This window comes from Labeo rohita, chromosome 5, assembly GCF_022985175.1.
Source record: "Labeo rohita strain BAU-BD-2019 chromosome 5, IGBB_LRoh.1.0, whole genome shotgun sequence".
Taxonomy (NCBI): Eukaryota; Metazoa; Chordata; class Actinopteri; order Cypriniformes; family Cyprinidae; genus Labeo; species Labeo rohita.
In genome coordinates, this window is record NC_066873.1 from 40,256,980 (window position 1) to 40,281,629 (window position 24,650).

The 24,650-nt window shown below is 35.6% G+C and overlaps 1 protein-coding gene across 1 annotated transcript in view; it reads left to right on the forward strand.

Moving 5' to 3' along the window:
- Positions 1-8,421: 8,421 nt before the first annotated feature.
- The window catches only part of LOC127165990 (calcium-binding protein 7), a 41,061-nt gene continuing 24,832 nt past the window's right edge, over positions 8,422-24,650 (forward strand). Inside the window, exon 1 of the mRNA XM_051111038.1 lies at positions 8,422-9,320. Coding sequence (XP_050966995.1) covers positions 9,212-9,320 — 109 coding nt within the window. The 5' untranslated portion in view covers positions 8,422-9,211. The remainder of the gene's footprint in view (positions 9,321-24,650) is intronic.

Consider the following 24,650-nt stretch of genomic DNA (forward strand, 5'->3'; position numbering starts at 1 on the left):
CTCCCTTCCCTCAAAGAAAGCTGAATCTTCTGTCAGCCTCTGCTGAGGTAAAGACCTGTGTGCATATGCTATATATAGCATATAGAAAAATAACTGTTACCAGCTTTACGCTCCAAATGCTCTTCTCTTTCTCCCAATTAACTGATGATGTCTACAAGGGCAGGACGCATGTAAACAAGATGGCAGCTTTGCCATTTAGTCATTCTCATTTATCTAGTCTATTACAAGAGTGGCCGGCAAATGCAGGAGAGAGGTTTTCTTTCCCGCTACAGAGACATCAGTGATATTATTGACTTTGAACATTCCCTGGATCCCCGCATGCAGCCTGCAGGCAGAAACAGCCCAGAGCATCACACCATCCATCCGCACAAAGCACTTCAAACAAGCTTCTTACATTTCTGTAGAAAATATGAGTGCTGCTTGCCTGTACTGCGAGTGGGTCGCTAAGATGTTCAGAGTGTTTTTAGTTCATTTCTGTGTGGTTGCTAGGGCATTCCTACATGATTGCTATGGTATGCTTTTTGGACCCTTCGCAAAGACCTGTCCCCCTTAGTTACTGTTACTATGTGCAACAAGCCATGGCGCTCTCACTCTACTACGATGGCATTTTAGTGCCACGTTAATAAAAAATAAAAATCAAAAATTACGAGATTAAAGTCGTAAAATTTTGAGAATAATGTAAAAATATTTTGAGAATAAAGTCCAAGTTACAAGAATAATGTTGAAATATTTATTCTCAAAATATTTTGACTTTATTCTCAAAATATTTTGACTTTGTTTTCAAAATATTTTGACTTTGTTTTCAAAACATTTTGACTTTATTCTTGTAATTTTGACTTCATTGTCGAAATATTTTGACTTTATTCTCGAAACACTTCGACTTTATTCTTATAATTTTGAATTTATTCTCAAAATATTTTGACTTTATTCTCGAAACACTTTAACTTTATTCTCATAATTTTGAATTTATTCTCAAAATATTTTGACTTTATTCTCAAAATATTTTGACTTTTCAAAATATTTTGACTTTGTTTTCAAGACATTTTGACTTTATTGTCAAAATATTTTGTTCATTGTCGAAATATTTTGACTGTTGAAATATTTTGACTTTATTCTTATAATTTTGACTTTATTGTCGAAATATTTTGACTTTATTCTCGAAACACTTCGACTTTAGTCTCATAATTTTGAATTTAGTCTCAAAATATTTTGACTTTATTCTCGAAACACTTCAATTTATTCTCATAATTTTGAATTTATTCTCAAAATATTTTGACTTTATTCTCAAAATATTTTGACTTTGTTTTCAAAACATTTTGACTTTATTCTTGTAATTTTGACTTCATTGTCAAAATATTTTGACTTTATTGTTGAAATATTTTGACTTTATTCTTGTAATTTCTTTGTAATTAACTTTAATCTGGTAATCTTTTTAACATGACACTAAAATGCCATCATATACAAATGGAAGGAATTTTTTAATTATAACTTTTAAATAAAAATATATAAATTTAACATTCAGGTCTAAATATTTTGAAAACAGCCCACTATTTTTGTCCACCGCATAAAAAATGAAGCAAAATAATAAATATATTTTATTTTTAAAAAATTGAGCATTATGAGATGTGAGCTATGAGTTCATACTTAGGGTAGTGGTTTAGAACCTTAGATCAGTGCTTCAAATATATATACAAATAAAAGTAAATGTTATTATATTTTTTAAAATTCTTATTAATAAATTACAAAATTATGTACTCCAAGCACAGCCTTAGAATAGAATAGAATAGAATAGAATAGAATAGAATAGAATAGAATAGAATAGAATAGAGCAATGCTGCTAAACCTGGTGAACCCTTATTCATGAGCTAGAAAAATACAGAGGTCACAATCTTTATTATTTTTGAAGCATCTAAGAAAGCATTAGCATTGTGGTTGCCTCGGAGGGATTGACCGTGTTACTCTAGCTGGCTTTAGATGAAAACTATCCTCTAAATGCAATCTTTAACTACTTTTTTTTTTTTTAACTTCCAGAGAGCATACTGCAAACTTGAGGTGATGAATAAAATATGTTAACAGGCACTTCATGCTGTTTTTCTAATTTGTCTTAGTGTCCAAAGAAATGTTCTGAAGTCAGAATCTAATGTCTGCCACTGCAGGAGCCCACCAGCAGACAGGAGCCACGGGCTCTCCACATTGCCCTCTAGAGACCGTCATATAAACTAAGAGCAGTGATGCACTGTAAAGCCTTCCAGACAGACCCTCGGGAGGCCCATTCGATTCCGTGCGCTATACATGAATGAAACATGCTCTATGAACAATAGACCCTTCGGTGTGCGTCCTAATAAAGTCCAGTGGAATCTATTGAGTGACCTTTTGGATGCTGCCCCGTGCTGTGGAGGTTTTGTGCAGATGTCTGAATAGAGTTTACTAAGAGGTTCCGTTTGCTTTTTGTATTTAATGGGCATTGCCAATACAGGGATCAATACAGACCAGAGTGAAAAGAAACCCATGCAGGGGCTCGTCCGGCTCTCCCTGAAGGCATTGTGTGTTTACTTGGACAAAATTCATTATAGGCTTAAGCAACAATGGTTTAATAGGGTGAATTTTCTGGAAATCAAACATATTTTGACATTATTTTTAATTTAAATTATTATTAAATTCAAGTATCTATATATTGCAATAATATATATTTTTTTCACCCTTACACTAATTTAAAAGGATAAATGGAAGGAAACTTATTATTTGCCTACCCTCATGACATTTTATACTTGTGTAGCTTTATTTACTTTATGTAATATCTATACTGGTCCCTCTTTTCTGTACGTTTACATTAAATGGGAACTTCAAACCTCAAAAAGGATGCAAAAGCACCATAAAAGTGTCATAAAGTTTCCATACAACTATAACTCCATTAGTTAGTGAGAGATGTCCAAATTATGAATGCATGAGTTTCAGTGAATCAGTTGATTTGAATCAGAGTGATTCATTTATGATTATACTGATCTGGTTCCCGAGTTCAATTCACTGACTCCACTTGAACTGAAACAGAAGATTAGCAGTGAATATTCAGTTAAATATCAGTTTGATCTACAAAGCTATTGTATGACTTTAAAGCACAATTCACATGAATTATGTTTGTGATATTTGTGCAGCCTTTTTGAAGCTTGAATGTCCCAGTTGTAATGCAAATTATAAATCCAGAATTATCTGAGTTGAAATTAAAGGGAAAAAGGGCCATCAAAACCAGAAAACCAGCTGATTCATTCATGGATTGGACTGATCTGGTTCAACTCACTGACTGAGTTGCACTGAAGCAGAAGATTGGAAGTGAATAACTCCTTACATTTTACAAAGCTTTTGTATGACTTCAGAAGACATATAGTAACTTTAATGATGCCTTTACAATCATTGTGAAGCGTGAACGCCTCAGTCACCATTTATTGTTGCAATGATTAGCAATGAATTGAAACATTCAGAGTGATTCATTCATGAATCAGACTGATCTGGTTCAACTCACTGACTGAGTTGCACTGAAGCATAAGATCAGCAGTGATTACTTATTTTTTTGATCTACAAAGTTTTGTATAATAGACACATAATAACATTAATGATGCTTTTACAATCATTTTAAAGCTTGAATGCCATTATTGTAGCAATGATCAGCAATGAATTGATTGATTCAGAGTGATTCATGGATCAAACGGATCTGGTTTAACTGCCTCCAGTTGCCCTAAAAGATTAACAAACAGTGAATAATGACTTTTGGTTTGATCTACAAAGCTATTGTAAGACTTCAGAAGACTTATAATATAACTTTGATGCTTTTACATTCATTTTGAAGCTTGAACGACACAATGATCAGCAATGAATTGACGGATTCAGAATGATTCATTCATTGATTGGACTGATCTGGTTCAACTGATTCCATTTGCACTGGAACAGAAGAGTAATGATGAATAATTAAAGCTGCAAGCAGGGTTGAAAGGGCCCTCGCACCCAGGCTCACCATCACCTGGTGGCTTTAGGAAAACAGCAAACGGTGGCCAATATGGATTTAAAGGGTTAATTTAGAAGTCATATGTGCCAGTCTTCCTGCTACCAGGTGGTGGCGCCATGACTATAACTGGATACTGGCATGTAGATGACTTCAGGCCAGCACTTTTGTCAAACATATAAAGTTTGGTGCAGAGTGAACATGGTAGGTTTGAGTTGGTGCAAAGCATAACGTATCCTGTTGCCAACAATATTGGCCTTTGGATGACTTCAGGCTAGGACTCTTACCAAACGTGAAGTTTGGTGCAAATTGAACATTGCATGTTTAAGTTAAAACAAGTTATTTCCTGTTGCCAGCAGATGGCGCTATGATTATAACAGAATATTGGCCTTTAGATGTGTTCAGGCCAGGACTCTTATCGAACGTGTGAGGATTGGGGCTGATCTGACATTGCATGCCTGAATTATAACAACTTCCTTTTTCATGGCAAAACATCAAAGTTTGTCAGACCGCTACAGACACGCCCTTCAAAGAAAACTCAAGATCTTCGCAATTGAACGTCACAAAGGGCTTTAGATTACACTGAACAAATTTGGTGTTGATCTGTGTAAATCTCTAGGAGGAGTTTGCTTAAATACAGCACTTGAAACATGGCAAAATCGGCACAAATTTTGTCAAGAAAATTCAAAATAACAGACTGCCTGTTGGGTTTTGGACTTCGTACCGGAGGGGAGGATATTGGTGTGTTACGTGTGTCTACCGAATTTCGTACATGTGTTTGAAACACAGCTCAAGAAGCACTTGTTCAAATCCTTCACTTCTGAAACCCATATCAGATGTAAATTTTCACCACTTTTGGCGCGTGTGAGTTTTCGAGCATGTTTAAGCCCTCAAAATGCAATTAATTTTGGAGAAGAAAATCTGAACAATTTCACCACCGGTGCTCGGGCCCTAATGACAACTTTAATGATGCTTTTTCAATTGTGTTGATCATTGAATGATGCAATGATCAGCAATGAATTAGTGAATTCAGAGTGATTCATTCTTGGATCAGACTGATCTGCTTCAACTGACTCCAGTTGCACTGAAACAGAAGATTAATAGTGAATAATGACTTAAATTTTGGTTTGATCTAAGCTATTGTATAACTTATTGTAAAAATATATAACTTCAGTGATGCTTTTTGAAAGCCTCATTTGCCGTTTTTTTGTAAAGCATGTAGGAAAAAAGTAATCAAGGCCAGAATATGGAAAGACGTGAGGCTATAATGATAGTATTTTCAGTTTTAGATTAACTATTCATTTAATTAAAAGAAAACATAGTATAACAGTAATGTTTATGACATGTTTTGATGAAATTCATCTTCTAAGGAACTCCTTTGTGAAGCTAGTCGGGTGTTTCAGTGTTTGTTTATTTATGAGAAAGGAAAGACAGCATGCGCTGGAGTGTTCAACTTGTTATTAGGTTTTCAAACCGGGGGTTTATGTTGTCAAGATAACATAATACATAATTTACACCAGGCTTATCTGCCTTAATCACACTAAGAATGAGCAATGCATTATGGGTACCACTTAACCTCTGACATTCAGCTTACAGCTGATGCTTCCCGCCAGTGGGCCGGATCTAGAAATGAAAATCTCTTGGAGGAGCGTTTCTCTGTCAAAGCAGGTGATGCACCCAGGAGAGCTTCAGGAGCAGTGAAAAGAGACGGAAAGAAGCCCCTTTCTCTTCTTGTCACTCAGTGTTAGACGTGGGTGACACTGTGAAAAGTTTATGCTCTCCCACTGAGATGTGTGAGTATGTGTGTGTGCAAAACACAGGACACCTGTCACTATGTGGAGGAGCTAGAAAATGCCTCAAAATCTGGGTATTGGAGGTTGAGAGTCCGCCGGTCGTAATAGGCCATCAGGTCCTGATATGTGCACCTGGGTCCTGTCGCAAGAGTACCGGTCCACAGCTGGAGGAGACAATGGTGTCATTACACCACCCAAATCCATCACAGCTCCAGATAACCCATAATAAGACTCATATGTCTCCGAAAGAATGCATATGTTTTTTACTAAGTGCATTTGACAAAGAACGCATGCGGAAAATCCCTGGTAGGGATTCGAACACCTGCTTGCGAATATGTCAGAAATCTGGGCAGAAAAGCAAAGATAACCCACCCACACGGAGACAGATTAGTGTGCGGTGGATGACTTCCACCATGCCAAGCACCTTTTGATTAATATGTTTGCATTGCAAAGTGCTATGCATTTCTACCAGGATGCTCTTGCACATGCAAAATAATAAGCATCTTTTTCCTGAGATGCTGGCATGCTGTCTCGCGCTAGAGTTTGGAGTGCTTTCAGTCTCTTGTTTGGACAGATCTGACAAAGCCTTTGAGTTTAACAACAGCAGTAACTGACTTCTTATCAAACAGAATGTGAATTTTTAAAGACGAGTTTCCATTAAAGAAATGCCAAAGGGGATGGGATCCGTCCCAGCCCTGTGAAAACATTAGTCACATCTCTTCTTGTTTAAGGGGGGTCTGAGAATCACGCCTATCAAGGATGCCTGTGGAGAGATACATGCAATGAAATGAATGAGAATGAATGAGAGGAGTGTTATGTGCTTGATAGTGGTGTTGCGCATAGAAGGGGGCGTTCATATGGAGGATGTGTTCGTTTAGTGCTATTTTTTACTCAAGATGTGTTCCTGTTTTCCTTCTGAGTGTTTTTTAATTGTATGTTTATATCAGGGTCAGAAATTTTGAAGATGCCACAGAATTGTTCATATATCTGTAAGGGGCAAAAAACAATGATTCATTCAGAAACAAAACAATTGTGATGGTCTTTATGAAGGAGTCACTGAGTCATTAGTTTAACAGATTTTTTTCAAGAACTGATTCCTTCCAATATGCTTACTTTCATAAAAAAATGGCATGCATGTCCAAATTCGTAGTATTACTTACACTGAGATTCTTAAATGTGCACTCGATGGACACTCTGCTATCACACAAAATCATGGGAGGGCATTTGTGAATGCCAGTTAAGTCAAGTGACAGTGACAATATAGCGATGAAGCACGTCTGAATTTCATTCATTCTACTCATATTTATAGTATACAGAACTTACTTTTTTAACAGTTGTAATTCGTGAAGTAATTTTCAAATCAAATATAGTACCTACTACACAGCGAGTGATTTCGGATGCAGCTGGAAACTGTTCTGTGGGCGATTCACTGATTCGTTCACTCAAGCGATTCAACACTAATAAGTTGCTTTGGCTTCGAAATATTTCTTCAGCTGCTTGTAAGTTGCTCAATGTTACTTGTCTATTGAACTGCTATACACTAAAAAAAATTAGGGCCTAGTAAATTTTACAAATAATTAAAGAAACCGCAAGAAACAAATGGAGTGTTTTCATGACTCGTCATTAATTGGCCATATTGGCAGCACTGAATGTAAACAGTGCCACTGAACCGAACAAAACTTGCATATTTCACTGATTATTGCTGCTGAAAATGATCAATTATTGTTATGTTTTGGGCTGTTCTAATCGGTCAGACCAGGAAAAACATTTGGAGTACTACAGACTGTCAAAAGTTATAACAAATCAAGGAGAAGAGTGCAAAAACTGTCTGAGGAACAAAAGGCTTTGTGGTTGGCCAAACTGAATTAGGATTTCCAGGGCAAGAATCTTGACAACATTAGTGTTTGTTCTTATCATTTCCGGTCAGGTGGGTGAAATGTTAGGCTAATATCTTAATTAATACTGCTCGTATGTATCTTTGCCACCTATTACCTTCAGTTTGTCAAAATATTGCGCCCTTTCCTGCTTACTAAGTCCTTCTCTATATGATTTAGCAGCTTCTACACATTTTTTCTGGAATTTAGATAGCCTAAATTAGCCGAACAACATTTTCAGTGGTATGCTGCTGTTTACATTCGAGTGTCACCAATATGGCCGCTCATCCTGGTAACTGACCAAACTGTGACAAATATAAAACATTACCCTTGCTGTTGTGCGTGCTGAACGTTTTGCTTAAAAAAAAAAATAAATAAATATTCTAATAACTCATTTCACATTAAATGTGGATGTTGATTTTATATTAATTTATAAGTAATCATGTTTTATTAAATGAGCAAATTTGCCGCTTTCAATATCATTTAAATTAATTAAATGGACGTTTTTGACAGTAATACTGTATTCTTGTTCAATTAAAGTTTTTCTGACACTATACGCACGCGGATGCGTCGCTTCGCGTTTTAAGACATCCTGCAAAGTACAAAAAAAGGCAGACCAACTTTTCAAAACGCGTCAAGAGTGTTCCAGTCCGTTACGCTCCGTCTAGCTGTTGAACGCAAGAACGCGTCCTGTGTAAACGCCTCCCAACACCTGCGGCGGGAAATACCTTGTGGAGCAGCAGCTTACACTCAGACTAAATATAGATCCATCGCGAGGGAACCCGGACACCGCGCCTCCCCTCGCACAGCTCGTTTATCTGCATGTCGTGATTAGCTAGAAAGTTTGTTTACATCGGTGACATCTTTTACTGTTTTTTTTTTTTTTCACAGGAAAAACTGGATTGCATTAGAGAAAAAGACCTTAACCTTAAAAACTACACACGCGTAAAGCGCATTTTTAACTCATTGTTCTTGGCAGTGCGCACACGCTGTCCAACAAGTGCGTGCTCGAAGCTCAACTGCTGTGTCTTAAGAAACTGAAACTGAAGAGAAAATCATATGGAGATCAGTGCCTAACGACCTGGAGATCGAATCGATCCACGCAACCTCGTCAAACACGCACATACTTTGTCGCATTGATAAAAATGCGCGTTTGTTTGATGCGCGTCGTGTGAACTGGTGGATTATTTGGATCTGCTAGTTTCCCCGCCGATGGAGCCGCCGTAATTCGTTGTCTTGGTCATTTTTACATCAAACTAAAGAGCGGGGGTTTTGCTTATATGGTGAAGATTCAAACCCAAAAGCCTTACATCTAGACCACCAGTGACCTGTGAAGACTTGTAAATCCCTATACCTGGTTTCTTGGAGAGGGCTGCGCAATTGCGCACGCTGCGAGAGTACTATAGGACCTTTCCATGGAATCAACTCCACGCTTAATCTCCAGTGAGGGTTTCGGTCCGATCTGATGCGGGGTAAAAAGTTGCCGTCCGGACAGTAAATCACATATATGAGGATCAATACACACGTGCTGGTCAACATAAATTGCAAAAATGCCTATGCATCCGGTGACTTCCACTTTGATGTACCGGGGGATCTGCACCATTCCTGATATCCTATCGTACCGGGCACCGGTCAACCTGCCTGAGGATGAAGTGGAAGGTGAGTAAGAGCGTCCTGATGGTGTTTGAAGCTCATAATCTGTTGTATTCTCTATGAAAACGACTCAATTGCTACTATTTTTCGCGTTGCTTTAGTGTATTTTAACGTTTCCTAGACACAAGGTCGGTGTTTTGCGCACCTGTTCCGCGTTTTATTTTCCCCCCTCATATCTTACTGACCTAATTTCGATTTAAAATGTTGTAAGTGAACAGTGAAGAGAAATAGTGATTTTTCTGTTTGGTTAGAACAGTTTGGATGGATTCAGCACCATGGACAGCGCAGCTCACTTAAAACGCGTGAAAATCCCGTTACCTGTGCCTTTGTTTCTCTATGAGGTGAATAAATCTGATGGTGTGATTTATGGAAAGTAGGTCTATCACAAGCCTGCAGAAAGACCTGTGAGCGGTTTTCTGCAGTTGTGACATCTCCTTGGCTTAAAACTTGCAGCTTTTCAGCCCGTGTGAGTGAGTAAATCAAAAGTGAATCTAAATATAAAGTCTTTAACAGGCCATGCTAAGCTGTGAAACAAATTCTAGTTTTATCTTTAGATTCTGAAACATAATAAATGCATATTAAGTTCGACAGAGTATTTCCAGTTTCTCATTTGTGTCAAAGTTTACCCTGAGGACTAACTATATATAATAGTACAAAACATAAGTTGTATACCTTTAATAGAATTGTCTTTTCTAATTAAAATGATGCTTTGTGTGATTTGTAGAGAGCAGGTCTCTGGTAAGTCAGCAAACAGACCTGTTTGTGGTACGCAGCACTCATTTGGAGCCCAAATTTTTGTTTTTGACACCATGTCGTAAAACCAACAACTTTAATTTTTATTATCTGAAACATATTGCACTGTATTCTATGCAAATGAATAGGATGGTTGATTTAAGCATATACTGTTTCCCATTCTTGCTCATGGAATACCACTAAATTGCACATTTTGGATGTCTTCCTTAATGAACTTGGTTCAGATCATCAGCTCATTAATATTGGCACCAAGACCTGAACTGGTGCATCAGATAGAGCGACATCCAAAATGAGCAGTGCTGCAGACCAAGGAAAACCATTGGTTTACCTTGATAAGTATCCAATTAAATAAAATCATTAAAATGTAATTTGAACTAGACACAGCATGCTCAATACCAGGAAATAAATGTCTTTTTATTTGAAAAAATAAAAGAAAATGCGTCCCCCCCTCCCCCATCACCATGCAATGCTTTTGCCAACTATAATCAGTTTAGCGTAATCACATTGCATCAAAATCCCATGCTTTTTCATTTAACTTCTATGCATGTTTGCAAAATTAGAAATCAATTTGTTATTTAATTGCAAAAATTTAAACGTTTGTAATGTCAAACTGTGTCATCAAATGCATTCACTCAGATTAGTTTTTTCATTAAACTTTGTATATTGACGTCTGACTGGTGTGATTGTCAGCTCAGTTCAAAGTGCCTTTCCAGATCAATCTTTTTGTGATTAGGATTTAATTAGGTATCCCAGCACCTCATTGCAATTCCATTCATCAAAGGATGTTTTCTATGTTTTCTAGTACATCTAGTTAAATAAAAATGCTATAACCTAAAATCTCAAGGCTGATACTCATGCTCTTAACCCTTGAAAACCTGCTGGTCTGAACTAACACAAGATGAAATGGCGATAAAGAGACAAATGCAAAAAATGACAGGTCACATATGGATGTTCCCTGTAGTACATGATTGTGTGTGTTCTGTTCATACACAGATATCAGTGTGTGAATTAGTCAATCTATGTGCAAATGTGCCTACATGTGGTAGAACATTGTAGTTTGTGTGTACACAGAGGTGGAAAGTATACAGTAAACATGAAGAGACTCGTCATCTCCCATAACCGTTTTGCTTTTACACAGATTTTCAATCTCAAGCAAATATAAATGTAGCTCATGGACCAAATTGTTGGTGCACTTGCCTCACGCTGACGAAGTAGGCCATGTTCATTCTCATCCTTAGGATATATAGTTGTTTATTTGTGACTCTTGAGTTTGAGCCAGATTTTTATATTTTGCTTTGAACTCGTATGGCACGCTGGGGGCAGAAACCAAGATGTAATTTGTGAGCTAGATCCGTGCATCTTTATTTTAGTTAGCAATATTTCATCATAAACCCGTCCTTATTCAAAATGAAGAATGAGGATAAGAGCTTCAGCTAAAGCTCGAAGAATTCATTATTATTCTTTGCTGAAGATTGCTTAAAGTCTGGTTCATCTAAAAGACATTATCTCTTGACTGTATGCTCAAACACACTGGACATCTTAACCCGTCGATAACGTCCTTTAAAAGATTAGTTCAGACAAAAACGAAAATTCTGACATTTACTCATTCCAGACCTTTTTTGTGGTAGAGAGCTAAGATGAATTGAGAATGGAGCTTTTAAGCTTTCCACTTCATTCAGATGAATCATGTGCTATATTCCAAGTCTTCCGAGGCCATACAAAAGCTTTGTGTAAAGAACAAACAGCAATGAAAGTCATTATTCACTGATAATCCTCAGTTGGAGTGAGCTGTTAACCACTGAGAGTGAATCAAATGAGTCAGATTAGTGAATGAATCAGTTAGACTTGTTTAGTGAACTGGTTCAGTTGATTCATTTGCTGAACACTTACTCAACCTCAGGCCATCCAAGATGTATATCAGTTTGTTTCTTCATCAGAGCAGATTTGAAGAAATTTAGCATTATATCACTTGTTCACCATTGGATCCTCTGCAGTGAACGGGTGCCGTCAGATTGAGAGTCCAAACAGCTGATTAAATCATCACAATAATCCACAAAAAGTTTCCATTAAGATGACTCCAATGTATTCTGTCAATATTATTGCTTTCTCAAGTGAAGAAGTCATCTCGTCTGAATCAGGAGAGAAATACACATAGATCAAGCATGGTTTACAAGTGAAAACAGTCTAAAACATGTCAGAACAAATATGTGGGTGGATTGTGATGTGAGAGGACAACAGGGGAGCAACTTTTTCACAGGATAAGGCGTTATTATGGATTATAGACTCAAATGTAGCACAAAAGTCACTTTTATGATGTGTTTATGTAATTTTGTCTTTGAAAAGACCAGCCAGAATATTCCATAAAACTCACATTTGGTGTTCAGAGTTTGTTTTTGTATAACAGATAAGTACTTCTTTTACCCATCATGATTCACAAGTCCTAGAAAGCCGCTTTTTGTTGGACTTTATTCACTATGAACCAGTGACCCATATGATTCACATGAACTGAATAAACATCCATTACCGGTAGGGCTTTCACTGAATGCACGTTTAGTGCAAACTGGCAGCTGCACGCCTTTGTGAGAGTGAAATTCAGTTAATGCGCAGGGTCCTCCGTGCGCCGGGAATTACCCAGCTGTTAACCGCATCCGACGTCATGCGCCACATGGTCTTTTTATGGCAGTGCATGACAATCAGACATCAAGCTTGTTTGGAATTTCATTAAAAGAGGTTGGCAGCGGTGACGGAAGCAAATAAAGCCATGATTAAATTTGGTGCTGTGGATGGATTTCAGAAAGCAATCTCAAAACCCATTGTCACAGGGATGGTAAGGGTGCCATTTGCCGCCTCTGAGAGCACGCCAGCCCCTCTTGATCAAGGAAACGCTGACAGCACATGGTGGACTGTTGTACTGATGTTTTACACACAGAGTCATATTCAGCCTCAGGGTCCAAATAACTGTTAAAGGCGCTGCTTCTCAGTCAAAAATTGATTAAACTAAAGGGGGCGTATCAGAGAAAACAGGATTTTCCTTGCTTTTCTTATACTTGAACATGATGCTCCTTCTTAAGTCCAATAAGAGCATTTATGGAAACTAGGCTGCAAAAACATGTTTTTCAGAAATCATTGCAGTATCTGTGACATCACAACAGCTACTTAGCATTCAGCAGCTTCACACACCATTGTGACAAACAACACTCTAAAACATTGCTGGGTTGTTTTAACCCAAACTTGGGCAAAATATGGACAAACCCAACTTTTGGGTTAAAAATGTAATTTAAAAATATTACCCAGCAGCCGGGTTTGTCCATATTTTACCCAGGTTTGGGTTGAAACAGAGTGAATGTGAGCTACAGCACTATGCAGAGGGCTAACCAATCAGAGCAGAGATTGCAATTTGGGATTGAAATTTGTTTCACACAGATTTTTTTTTTTTTTTTTTTTTTTTACCGAAATGAATACTTTTAGACATTAAACTGATCAAAATTAAATGCATTTATAATGTTACAAAATGTTCTGTTTTAAATTTATGATGTAACAGAAAATTAAAAAGTTCTAAATGCTATTAAGAATCCTGAAAAACGTATATCAAATGTTTTCAACATAATAAGAAATGTTTCTTAAACACAAAATCAGCATATTAGAATGATTTTTGAAAGATCATGTGATACTGAAGACTGGAGTAATGATGCTGAAAATTCAGCTTTGCATCATAGGAATAAATTACATTTGAAATATATTTTAATGTATTTTTGATTAGATTTGATTAGATTTTGATTACCATATTTTTGTGTTACAAATGATGTAGGAAAAGTAATAGATTAATATATGTCAAGAGAGCAACTTAAAAAATCTACATCATAACATGAGTTCTGACCTTTGTCACAAAAGACTTTCTTCGTTGCCTTTTTCTCTATCATACTTTAGAAATCATAAGAAATTATGTATCAGTACAAAACTTAAAATCTCAAAATTCATGAAAGGCATTTTAAAATCAGACTATGCATTAACACAGAAAATGTAGATCAAAATCATATTACAAAATGTTTTCATTCATGAGTTATAAAAATGTAAATCTGGATAGTGCATTTTTATGTCTGTGTTCAAAAATGGGAGTGACAGTTAAAGGGTTAAATTGTAATAATATTAAAACAAAATGTTATTGTATTTTTGATTAATAAATGCAACGTTGGTGAGCATAAAATAGATTTTTCAAATGCATTTTAAAATCTCACTGATGTCAAAATTTTGTGTGGTATTGTAGTTATTAATAAGTATTTAAATTAAATGTAATAAATAATAAAGAAAAAAAACACTGAACACAGAATGTAAATCATATATATATATATATATATATATATATATATATATATATATATATATATACATATATAACTTTGCAATAAATAGATGGGTCAGACAAAGTATAAATAAATAATATTTTTTAATTAAATTTTCAATTAAGTTAAACTTTCAACTCGCATATATCTAGTATGATAAAACAGTGCTGCTTTTTTACGTGTGACTGGAAAAAGCGGAAATGACATACTGTGCCTTTAAAGCATATAAAGGAGGTTTTCCTTCCACATCAAAGTCACTTTAAAGCCAGTTAGTTCACTCAGTGGCCATATTCATGATATGCAATTATGTTCCAGTGACATTTTACAGTTTTACAGTGACAGCCACCATATTGGGCGTTATTACATATCAATGAAACAACTCTCTCTCTCTCTCTCTCTCTCTCTCTCTCTCTCTCTCTCTCTCTCTCTCTCTCTCTCTATATATATATATATATATATATATATATGTATATATGTATATATGTGTGTGTGTATACATATGCACCTAAAAAAAGATATGTTTTGTGTAGTTTCACAGCAAATCAAGCAAGCATTCTGTAAACTTAGCCAGAGGATTTAATTTGACTTTAATTTGACTTTAACTCTCTAAATCCCTAATGCACCTTTATGGGAAAACAAGGACATTTATATTCTGTTTCTGTGTTCAGTGTTTTTTTTTTTTTTATGTATCAAGGCTTTATATATCAACTTTGAAGTTTCCACATTTTGCATGCTGAATTTGGATGATGTATCTTAGAGTGAATGTATTGTACTGATGTGACACTGTCTGATGGATGCACATCTGTCTGATTTAGCTGACAGCAGCGTAACCAACTGAATAATCTGACAGATGGTTTCAGTACGAGGGAAAATTCAACCAATTTTCCAGTGATCTACTAGCATAACAGTATAAGAAATTAGTTTCTGCTCATAAAAATTGTTCATAATGGTAACTAACATCATTCTCACTAATGAGAACTACTTATCCTTTGATTTCTACTAGTTCAGATTAATTTGCATACTAGGAAAACCATGTAAGCGTTACATATGTGGTTATGTTCAAAAATAAATTTATTTAAACACAATAGCTTTCTAGATTGATTTTGTGCGTCCAGAAACGTAGTCAAATTGTAGAATTTTCAATAACCCTAACCAAATTAAACTGAGGAAAACCTTTCCATGTAATTAAATTAAACATTTTCTTAGAACAGATTTGTCCTTGTTGTATGATTTTAATTTATTTATGGCCCTAGATGCAATCAAAATGTCAAGGACATCTGAATACGTTTTACTTTTTTTTTTTTTTTTTTTTTTTTACCAAACATTGGTTATTGATTTTTCTTTTTGGCATAAATAAATAAATAATCTTTTTTTAATTTAGTAGAGTGCTAAATTAAGTGATTTTGAACAATTGATTCCAGGCTTACATTAAAAATTTACTCTTATTATTTTCATTTTAGTGTCTGAGTCAGTGTGGATTTGCGTAAATCCGATGTGGCATTCAGTCCCAATGCAAATGGAAGTAAACATCTGTTTTGTGAACCTGAATGGATTGAAATAAAAGTTGACAAAAAAATTGATATGCATTAGCTTTTGAAAGATTTTAAAGCTGAGCTATTGAACTTTAACTCAATATATACATTCAATATATGCTCATTTAGCACACAGCTTACTTGTTATAACATTTATGTGACCTTCTTATGGGTCTGCATGTATTTGTCTCAAAGGAATATTATTATAATACCATCCCTCTATTGCAAATTTTTACTAAACCATTATAAAGACATTAGAGTAGTTTACCCAAAATGAAAAGTTGCTGAAAATGTAAATTTTGCAGGTCATTCCAGATGTAGATGAGTTTCTTCATCTGAACAGATTTGGAGAAATTTAGCATTATGTCACTCACCAGTGGATCTTCTGCAGTGAATGGGTGCCATCAGAATGAGAGTCCAGAGCTGATAAAAGCATCACAATAATCCACAAGTCACACAAATTAGTCCACCAATTAATGCTTTTTGAAACAAGCTTTAAACTTCACTTGACTTGCTTTAACTTCAAAGTCCATAATATTGCTTTCTTCAGTAAGGAATTTGTCTTGTCTGAATCAGGAGAGAAATATGCATAGATCATAACAACAAATATGTCGATGGACTGTGATGTGAGAGAACAACAGAATAAAGACATTCTTCATGTTATTATGGATTATGGACTTGTATTTTGTCCAGAAGTGAGAGTTTAAAGTTAAAATGCCTTCATAAGTTTGTTACTTCCATGCAGCTTTTTACTGCACGGGACATTAATTGATAGACTGGAGTGGTGTGGATTACTTGTTGATTATTGTGATGTTTTTATCAGCTATTTGGACTCTCATTCTGACGGCACCCATTTACTCCAGAGGATCCATTGGTGAGCGAGTGATGTAATGCTACATTTCTCTAAATCTGTTCTGATGAAGAAACAATGTGCAGTTTGTCTCCCTAAAACTTTGAAAGCAAGTCTAAATATCCTTTTAAGTTGCAGATAATGGACTTACAAGTGGTCATTTTATGAATCCGTGTATGTATTACTTAGGTAACTCAGTAATCCATAATTGGAAACGTGCCCTGGATATTAAGTAATATTTATGCGCTACTACCATACTACTTAATGATTCGGGAAGCCCAGCATTTTGTGATTGTATTAGACCACACTGATAAATGCTCTGACTGCAATAAAACACATTCATTCTGTTATACTTCTCTGTCTATAAATGTAATGGTCACCGTAGGAGTAAAATCACGGTTTGGGTAAATTCGGCACACATTGCAGAAGGTACAAATCCGTTTCCTGTCAGAGTACAAGTAAAGAAAGATCAGTTGGCTGTTTGGCAGGTAGACTGGTTTAGAAATAGACATACAAACAGAGGAGTGATTCACTTGAACGTATCTCACTGACAGCTGAACGGGAGAGCAAACAAACCCTCCACTAGCCAAGGTCTGCTTCCTGTTTCTTTTCCCTCCATCATATTTCTCTTTCCACACGCTGTCTGTTTTGCAGGAGGGTAAATGAGAGGAAGCAGACGGACAATGGCGTATCTTCTTTTTGTATCTTTCATTTGACGCAAATCCGGAATAACTTCATTTTTCATCTTCCTTCTGTGATCTGATTTGTTTGCAGAGCAAGAAAAAATGTTCCTTTTTTAAGAATTGCAATAGCTTGAGGACACAAAAAAGAGGACGAGGAATATATTCTGAGTGTTAGAAATTAAAAAAAATGCCCTTGTTTTCCCATAAAGGTGCATTAGGGGATTCAGAGAGTTAAAGTCAAATTAAATCCTCCGGCTAAGTTTACAGAATGCTTGCTTGATTTGTTGTGAAACTACACAAAACATATATTTTTTTAAGCGCATTTACTTTAGTGTTATGTTTCATTGATATATAATAACGCCCAATATGGTGGCTGTCACTGTAAAATTGTAAAGTGTCACTGGAACATAATTGCATTTCATGAATATGGCCACTGAGCGAACTAACTGGGTTTAAAGTGACTTTGATGTGGAAAGAAAACCTCCTTTATATGCTTTAAAGGCACAGTATGTAATTTCCGCTTTTTCCGGTCACGCGTATGTGAAAGTTCTGTTATAATGCTACTCTGTGCGTTCGTCCTGTCTAATAAAGCACAATACATATTAAAGCGTCTTTGGTGTTTCAATGTTTTCTATAAAATAAAAGTGTGTTTCAATGACACAGTGACAAGTTACGGGTCACTAAATTCTTTATTTCTCTAATTTTAAATATTCTTGGAAACATTTGGGATGATGTAAGTTGCAAGTCAACAGAATATACAACACTGTTCTAGTGGTTTTATTAATGCATTAATGGGTGACTAATTGTACTTTACTATATTACCACACACCAAACAGATAAAGAGACAGAAATATTTACTTTATTTTCAGTTTAAATCATTTTATCATGCAATAATCTGACTTTATAATGCCTTGATTGACCAATCAGAATAAAGATACCTAAGGAAGCCAGTTTACTCCACTGAACAAAACAAAACAAAAAAAATGTTCAACTTCACTTTTTTTTCAACAACTTTTTTCTCAGAATTGAGAGATATAAACTTGCAGTTCTGAGAAATGAAGTCTGGTTTGTGAGATATAAACATAGAGTTCTGACTTTTTTTCTCAGAAATGCATAATATAACTTGAAATTTTGAAAAATGAAGTCAAAATTGTAAAATATAAATGTAAATTTATATCTCGCAATTCTGACTTTTTTTTCGCAATTCTGATCTAATTTTCTCAGAATCGAACCTTGAACCTTGATAAAGTCAGAATTGCAAGATAAACATGCAGTTCTGACTTTTTTTTTTAATTGCGTGATATGAACTCTCAATTGCAATAAATAAAGTCAGAATTGTGCGATTAACACATGCAATTATGATTTTTTTCCTCAAGATTCTGACTTTTTTATTAGAATTGTTAGATATAAGCTTGCAATTCTGACTTTTTTTATCAGAATTGCAATATGAATGTGCAATTATGGCTTTTTTTCTCGGAATTGCAATGTATATTTTCTCAGAATTGTATGATATAAACTCAGTTGTGAGAAATAAAGTCAGAATTGCACGATTAAAAACATGCAATTATGACTTTTTTTTCCACATAAGGGGCAGAAACAGGTTTCATAGATTCCAGAGAACCATAAAGTTATCATTGTTTCTGCTTTTATTTGACTGTAAGAATTAGTTTTATGTAACCTAAATTTGATATTTCTGTGTGTGTGTGTTTGTTTTGTCATTTAAATGATATTCCACAATTTGGAACAATACTATAATAGCATAATAAAAGTAACCAAACAAGTGTCTAACAATTATGTATTTGCTAAAAAAATATCTGTCTATAAAGCAGCTGTGGTGCATTTAAAGCTGCTCATGCGTTTCTTTGTTAGGGCAGCTTGTTTCGTGGCGCATGGACAGGAGGGGCAATTTACACACAGTCTGATTTTCAATTACCAGCATACCCACTGGTGAGAACTAGAAGAGAGTTCTGCTTCAGCAGCTTTCCAAAATGGTGCTCCAAATCCCAATTTTTTGAAATAGGATGCCATTTTGTTTTGTGGGTTTTTAGACTACAATATACAAGATCTTCTGACTAGACTCTCACTGCACATGTGTGCATCTGTGTGTATGATGCAAGTGTTTTTTTTAACAGAATGTACGTTCAATCAAATACAAAACCTGACACTGACCTATAGGATTAATTCACTATCATACCCAACCTCAAAACAAGACGCTTGACATTTAAGTGAAGGCACTGCACTTTCAACAAATGGCCCTCTGGGATGGGCACCAACTTGTACCGTGCACACTTGGACTGTTATTTAAAGGTAAAGCGGCTCGAGAGACAGTAGGCTGGTGTTGATAGATGGGGGGCTTTGTTTATTTGTGCTATTTTTCAGCTCTTTTGGGAGGGGTGAAATATGGATCACCATACAGGCTACATGTTCAGGCACTTGAGCCGCCTGTAGTCAAGATCAAACTTGCTGTTTTAATTTTAGATTGAAGCTGTTTATGTGTTCACAACAATAAAATTGCTAATGAGCTGTTTAATAGAACTGTACCATTGCAGCCTTGCTTTTAATAACATCCAGTACTATTTTCAGTATATTTAAAGCTGCAATGGACTGGTTAGTTGATTTCTTGAAATGATATATGTATTTTAGTATTGGATGCACGTTCCAGACTATGTGTAGTTTACATTATTATACCAGTAGATGACGACAAGTGACTAATTCAGATTTGAGTATAGGCATGGTAAATGGAAATGGATAGTTACATTGTTGAAACACTGATAACATAAAATTATAAACATACAAATTACACACAATTAAAAAAAAAAGAAATTATGAAAATTAAAAAAAAAAAAAAAAAAAAAAAGCTGATTTAAAGGATTCATTTAGGAACAAATCAAGTCACTGAATCATTTACTTAAAGGAGAAGTCCACTTCCAGAACAACAATTTACAGATAATGTACTCACCCCCTTGTCATCCAAGATGTTCATGTCTTTCTTTCTTCAGTCAAAAAGAAATTGTATTTTTTGAGGAAAACATTTTTCTCCATAATGGACTGATATGGTGCCCCGAGTTTGAACTTCCAAAATGCAGTTTAAATGCGGCTTCAAACAATCCCAAATGTGGTTGTAAACGTCCCAGTTGAGGAAGAAGGGTCTTATCTAGCGAAACGATCAGTTATTTTCATAAAAATAATACAGTTTATATACTTTTTAAATGGGTCATCGGATGCCCATTTTCCACAAGTTGATATGATTCTTTAGGGTCTTAATGAAAAGTGTATAATATACTTTGGTTAAAAATTCTCAATGGTTGTGTAAAACAACACCCTTTTTACCTTGCCAAAATCAGCTCTTCAAAAATCATCCTGTTCTGGTCGAGGCTGCTTTAAATGTTAATGAGCTCTGCTCGCCCCGCCCCTCTCTTCTCTCTGCTGCTCTGTTTACTTTAGCCGCTAAACTTGCTAACAAGCACGTTATTAGGAAAGTTGATTGCAGATATTCATAAAAACCCTTATACTTACTTCTGCTGTAAGTGAAGCTGGATCACGAATGATTTGCGTGAACATAGACGGATATATGTAGATCGGGAGGCGCATTTCCTTCACAAACAAACTTAATCCACTGCATCTTCAGCGGCTCAGGTTTTGGGAGTAAATAACGACCACTATGTTCATTATTACATCCAGCAACACAACACCTCAGTCGCTCAATCTGAGATATTCTTGTCTAACTTACATCCCTTCTCTGACATCAAAACAAAGGAGGTCGGACTATTACAGCTGGTCTAAGGTAAGACACTCATGTCAGTCAACTATTGTGGGAGCGGCCTCTGTCTGTGTAACGCCACGCCGTCAGGCATCTGAGAACGGCTCGATTTGAAAAAGGGATATTATTCTTACAGATTAATTAAAAACCACTGCATGGATTTTTATCATTATAGGGTAGATTTGTACATACACTGCCAACACACATTAATGTTCAAACAACATATAAAAGTGAACTTTGCATCCGATGACCCCTTTAATGTCAAACGCTTGTCTTGTCTCATTCTTCCCGACCTCTGTTTTTTTTTTCTGGTTCATGACAGTTAGGGTATGTCGAAAAACTCCCATCTCATGTTCTCCCTCAACTTCAAAATCGTCCTATATCGCTGTTTTACCTTTTTTGTTGAGGGTGTTTGATCTTCTTTGCATGTTCACTTTGCAAAGACTGGGTTGGTACTTCTGCAGCGATGTAGGATGATTTTTTTTGTTTCACTAGATAAGACCCTTCTTCCTCGGCTGGGATCATTTGAAGCCGCATTTAAACTGCATTCTGGAAGTTCAAACTCGGGGCACCATAGCAATCCATTGTATGGAGAAAAATGCTGAAATGTTTTCCTCAAAAAAACATAATTTCTTTATGACTGGAGAAAGAAAGAAATGAACATCTTGGATGACAAGGGGGTAAGTACATTATCTGTAAATTGTTGTTCTGGAAGTGGACTTCTTTAATAGGTTTGTTTAAAAACACATTCCTTGAACGTGGTAGATGCGTTGCTGTCTATGCAGGGTCAGAAATCTCTCAGATTTCATCAAAAATATCTTTCATTTGTGTTCTGAAGATAAACAAAGGCCTAACAGTTTTAGAACAACATGAGGGTAAGCAAACATAATTTTTATTTTTGGATATCTATCTCTTTAATTTTTCAGCTTGTAAAACAAAAATAAGTGTACAGTAATTCACTTACAATGGAAGTAAATTCATTACTTGAATATTTCAAATCAATTTCTTTTTTCTGTGATATAAAGCTTTATTTGTATCGAACCCAGAGCATTTCTTTGATTCACTGTTTTGATTAAAATCCTACAAAAGCCTTTGAGAAACACCACCCATCTGAATAACATGTGAAGTGTTTATCTTTATGTTTGTATTTCGACAGAATGTTACTATGTCAGCCGGAATCCTGACTGGCAGCGTGATCGGCGCTTTAGGGGCTTATCCAGAGGAGCAGTTTGTCTGCATGAGCTTTGTGATTCACAGTGGCTCTTGTAATATAGGGCTCACTCAGAGGGTAGGCGTTATGGGGGCGTAAGTTCATATAGGTCAAATACGTCTCTCCCAAATCACAGTAGAAGCAGAGACAACGTTGTGATATAAATTTTGGCTCAGGATTTATAGAGCCTGCTCTAAAAATGTAAGCAGGCTGAGGGCTCAGAGTACACTGAATCAGAAGATGTCAAAGAAGGGAAAGTAACACATAAGATGTCTATGGGCTCATGAAGCTTTTATCATTCTCTCCCTCTCTTCTTTTTCAAACCTTGTGATAGATTTTTAGGAGCAGTTTTTCAGACAGCAGATCAGCGTTCCTTTGTGAATGTTTGACAATGACTGCAGACATCTGCCTTCCGCCGTGAGTCAAACCTCTGTCATCGTGCAATTATCAGGGCGAGAACCAACAAAAGAGAATCTCATTTTATTGAAGTCAAATTCCACATGCTCCTGTGAAACCACGTGGCTCGAGTCGTCAGGTCGAGGCAGTGGAGTGGACAATTAAAAAAAAACAAAAAAACAAAGCAATTAGATTTGATATTGCAAAATTGACTTTATTATATATTATTTATTCCAAATCGTATGCACACACCTTTCATGAGAGGAATAGTTCACAAAATGCTAGGTTATTTTTTTAACCCAAATGCTGGGTTTAGCCTGTTGGGTCATTTTATTGGGTTGTATTTAATATTTTTACTGAGGTGCTGGGTAGTTTTTTATGCACTCTAAAAAAAAAATGCAGGTTTTTTTTTTTTTTTACCCCAAATGCTGGGTTCAGCTCGTTGAGTCATTTGATTGGATTGTTTTTAATATTTTTATCCAGGTGCTGGGTAGTTTTTTGCACTCTAAAAATGCTGGGTTATTTATTTGTTTATTTATTTTTTTTTAACCCAAATGCTGGGTTCAGCATGTTGGTTCATTTTATTGGGTTGTTTTTTAATATTTTTATCCAGGTGATGGGTAGTTTTTCTGCACTCTTAAAAATGCTGGGTTGTTATTTTTTAACCCAAATGTTGAAGATTGGGTTGTTTTTATGATGGGTAGTTTTTCTGGGTTATATTTTTTTTAAACTCAAATGCTGGGTTCAAATGCTGGTGGTGGGTAGTTTTTCTGCTCTCTAGAAGAATGCTGGGTTATTTTTTTAACCCAAATGCTGGGTTCAGACTGTATTTTTATTTATTTATTTATTTTTTTGTAAAATGCTTGTTAAACGAGTTTATTGGTTTGTAATATTGTAAACTATGCTGTATTCACCCAAGTAAACTCAATTTGTCTTATATTTTTGGGTGTTCTTGCTTAATAATAAATGTTCATATTTTAATTACTGCTGTTGGGTGAACAGCAAAACATTTAACCCAACCAGTTGGGTCAAAATAACCCAGCATGTGTTCTGTCCAATATTTACCTAGCGCTGGGTTGCCAAATAACCAAATAAGTTGGATTGTTTTTAACCCAGAATTCTTTAGTGTGCACAAATAGGAAAACTGTATTTGTTTGTTTGTTTATTATTTATCCAATTTATTATTATTTAAAGATTTGTTATGATGCTATTAGTGTGGGGAAAGATACTTTTAAAAATAATGCATTACAATATTGCATTACTCCCTAAAAAGGTTACTAACTGCATTACTAGTACTTTTTTATGGAGAGTAATGTGTTACATTACTTTTGCACTACTTTATTTCATCTATGCTGGGCTTACTTGTTTGTTTTTAATATAATAGCTATATTTTTGGCAAATGTAAAAGCACTTTCACCCTAAAAGTGAAATGAATAAGCCTCAGGACACAAAGTAAGTAACTGGCAACAAAATAAAAGGCGTTACTTATTTAAAAAAGTAACTCAAATATCTTCTTGTGAATTAAAAAGTAATGTGTTACTTTAGTAGTTGCTACTCACAACTCTTTTTGCTTTCATTTTTGTGACATTTGCCTATTTTTTATTCAGTATATATAGTGGAGAGTGATAGGAAAATTTGGAGAGGCTGTGATGTTCATGAGCATGTGTGTTAACCTCTGCACTCTGGCTTTGACTGTGGACCATTTCTCATGTAGAAATTGTGCCATGCAAATTGCGTTTGGCACAGATTTTGTGCCATGTTATGCTGTTACTTAATTTGCATAATTCCTTTAGTGAATTGGACAATAAAACA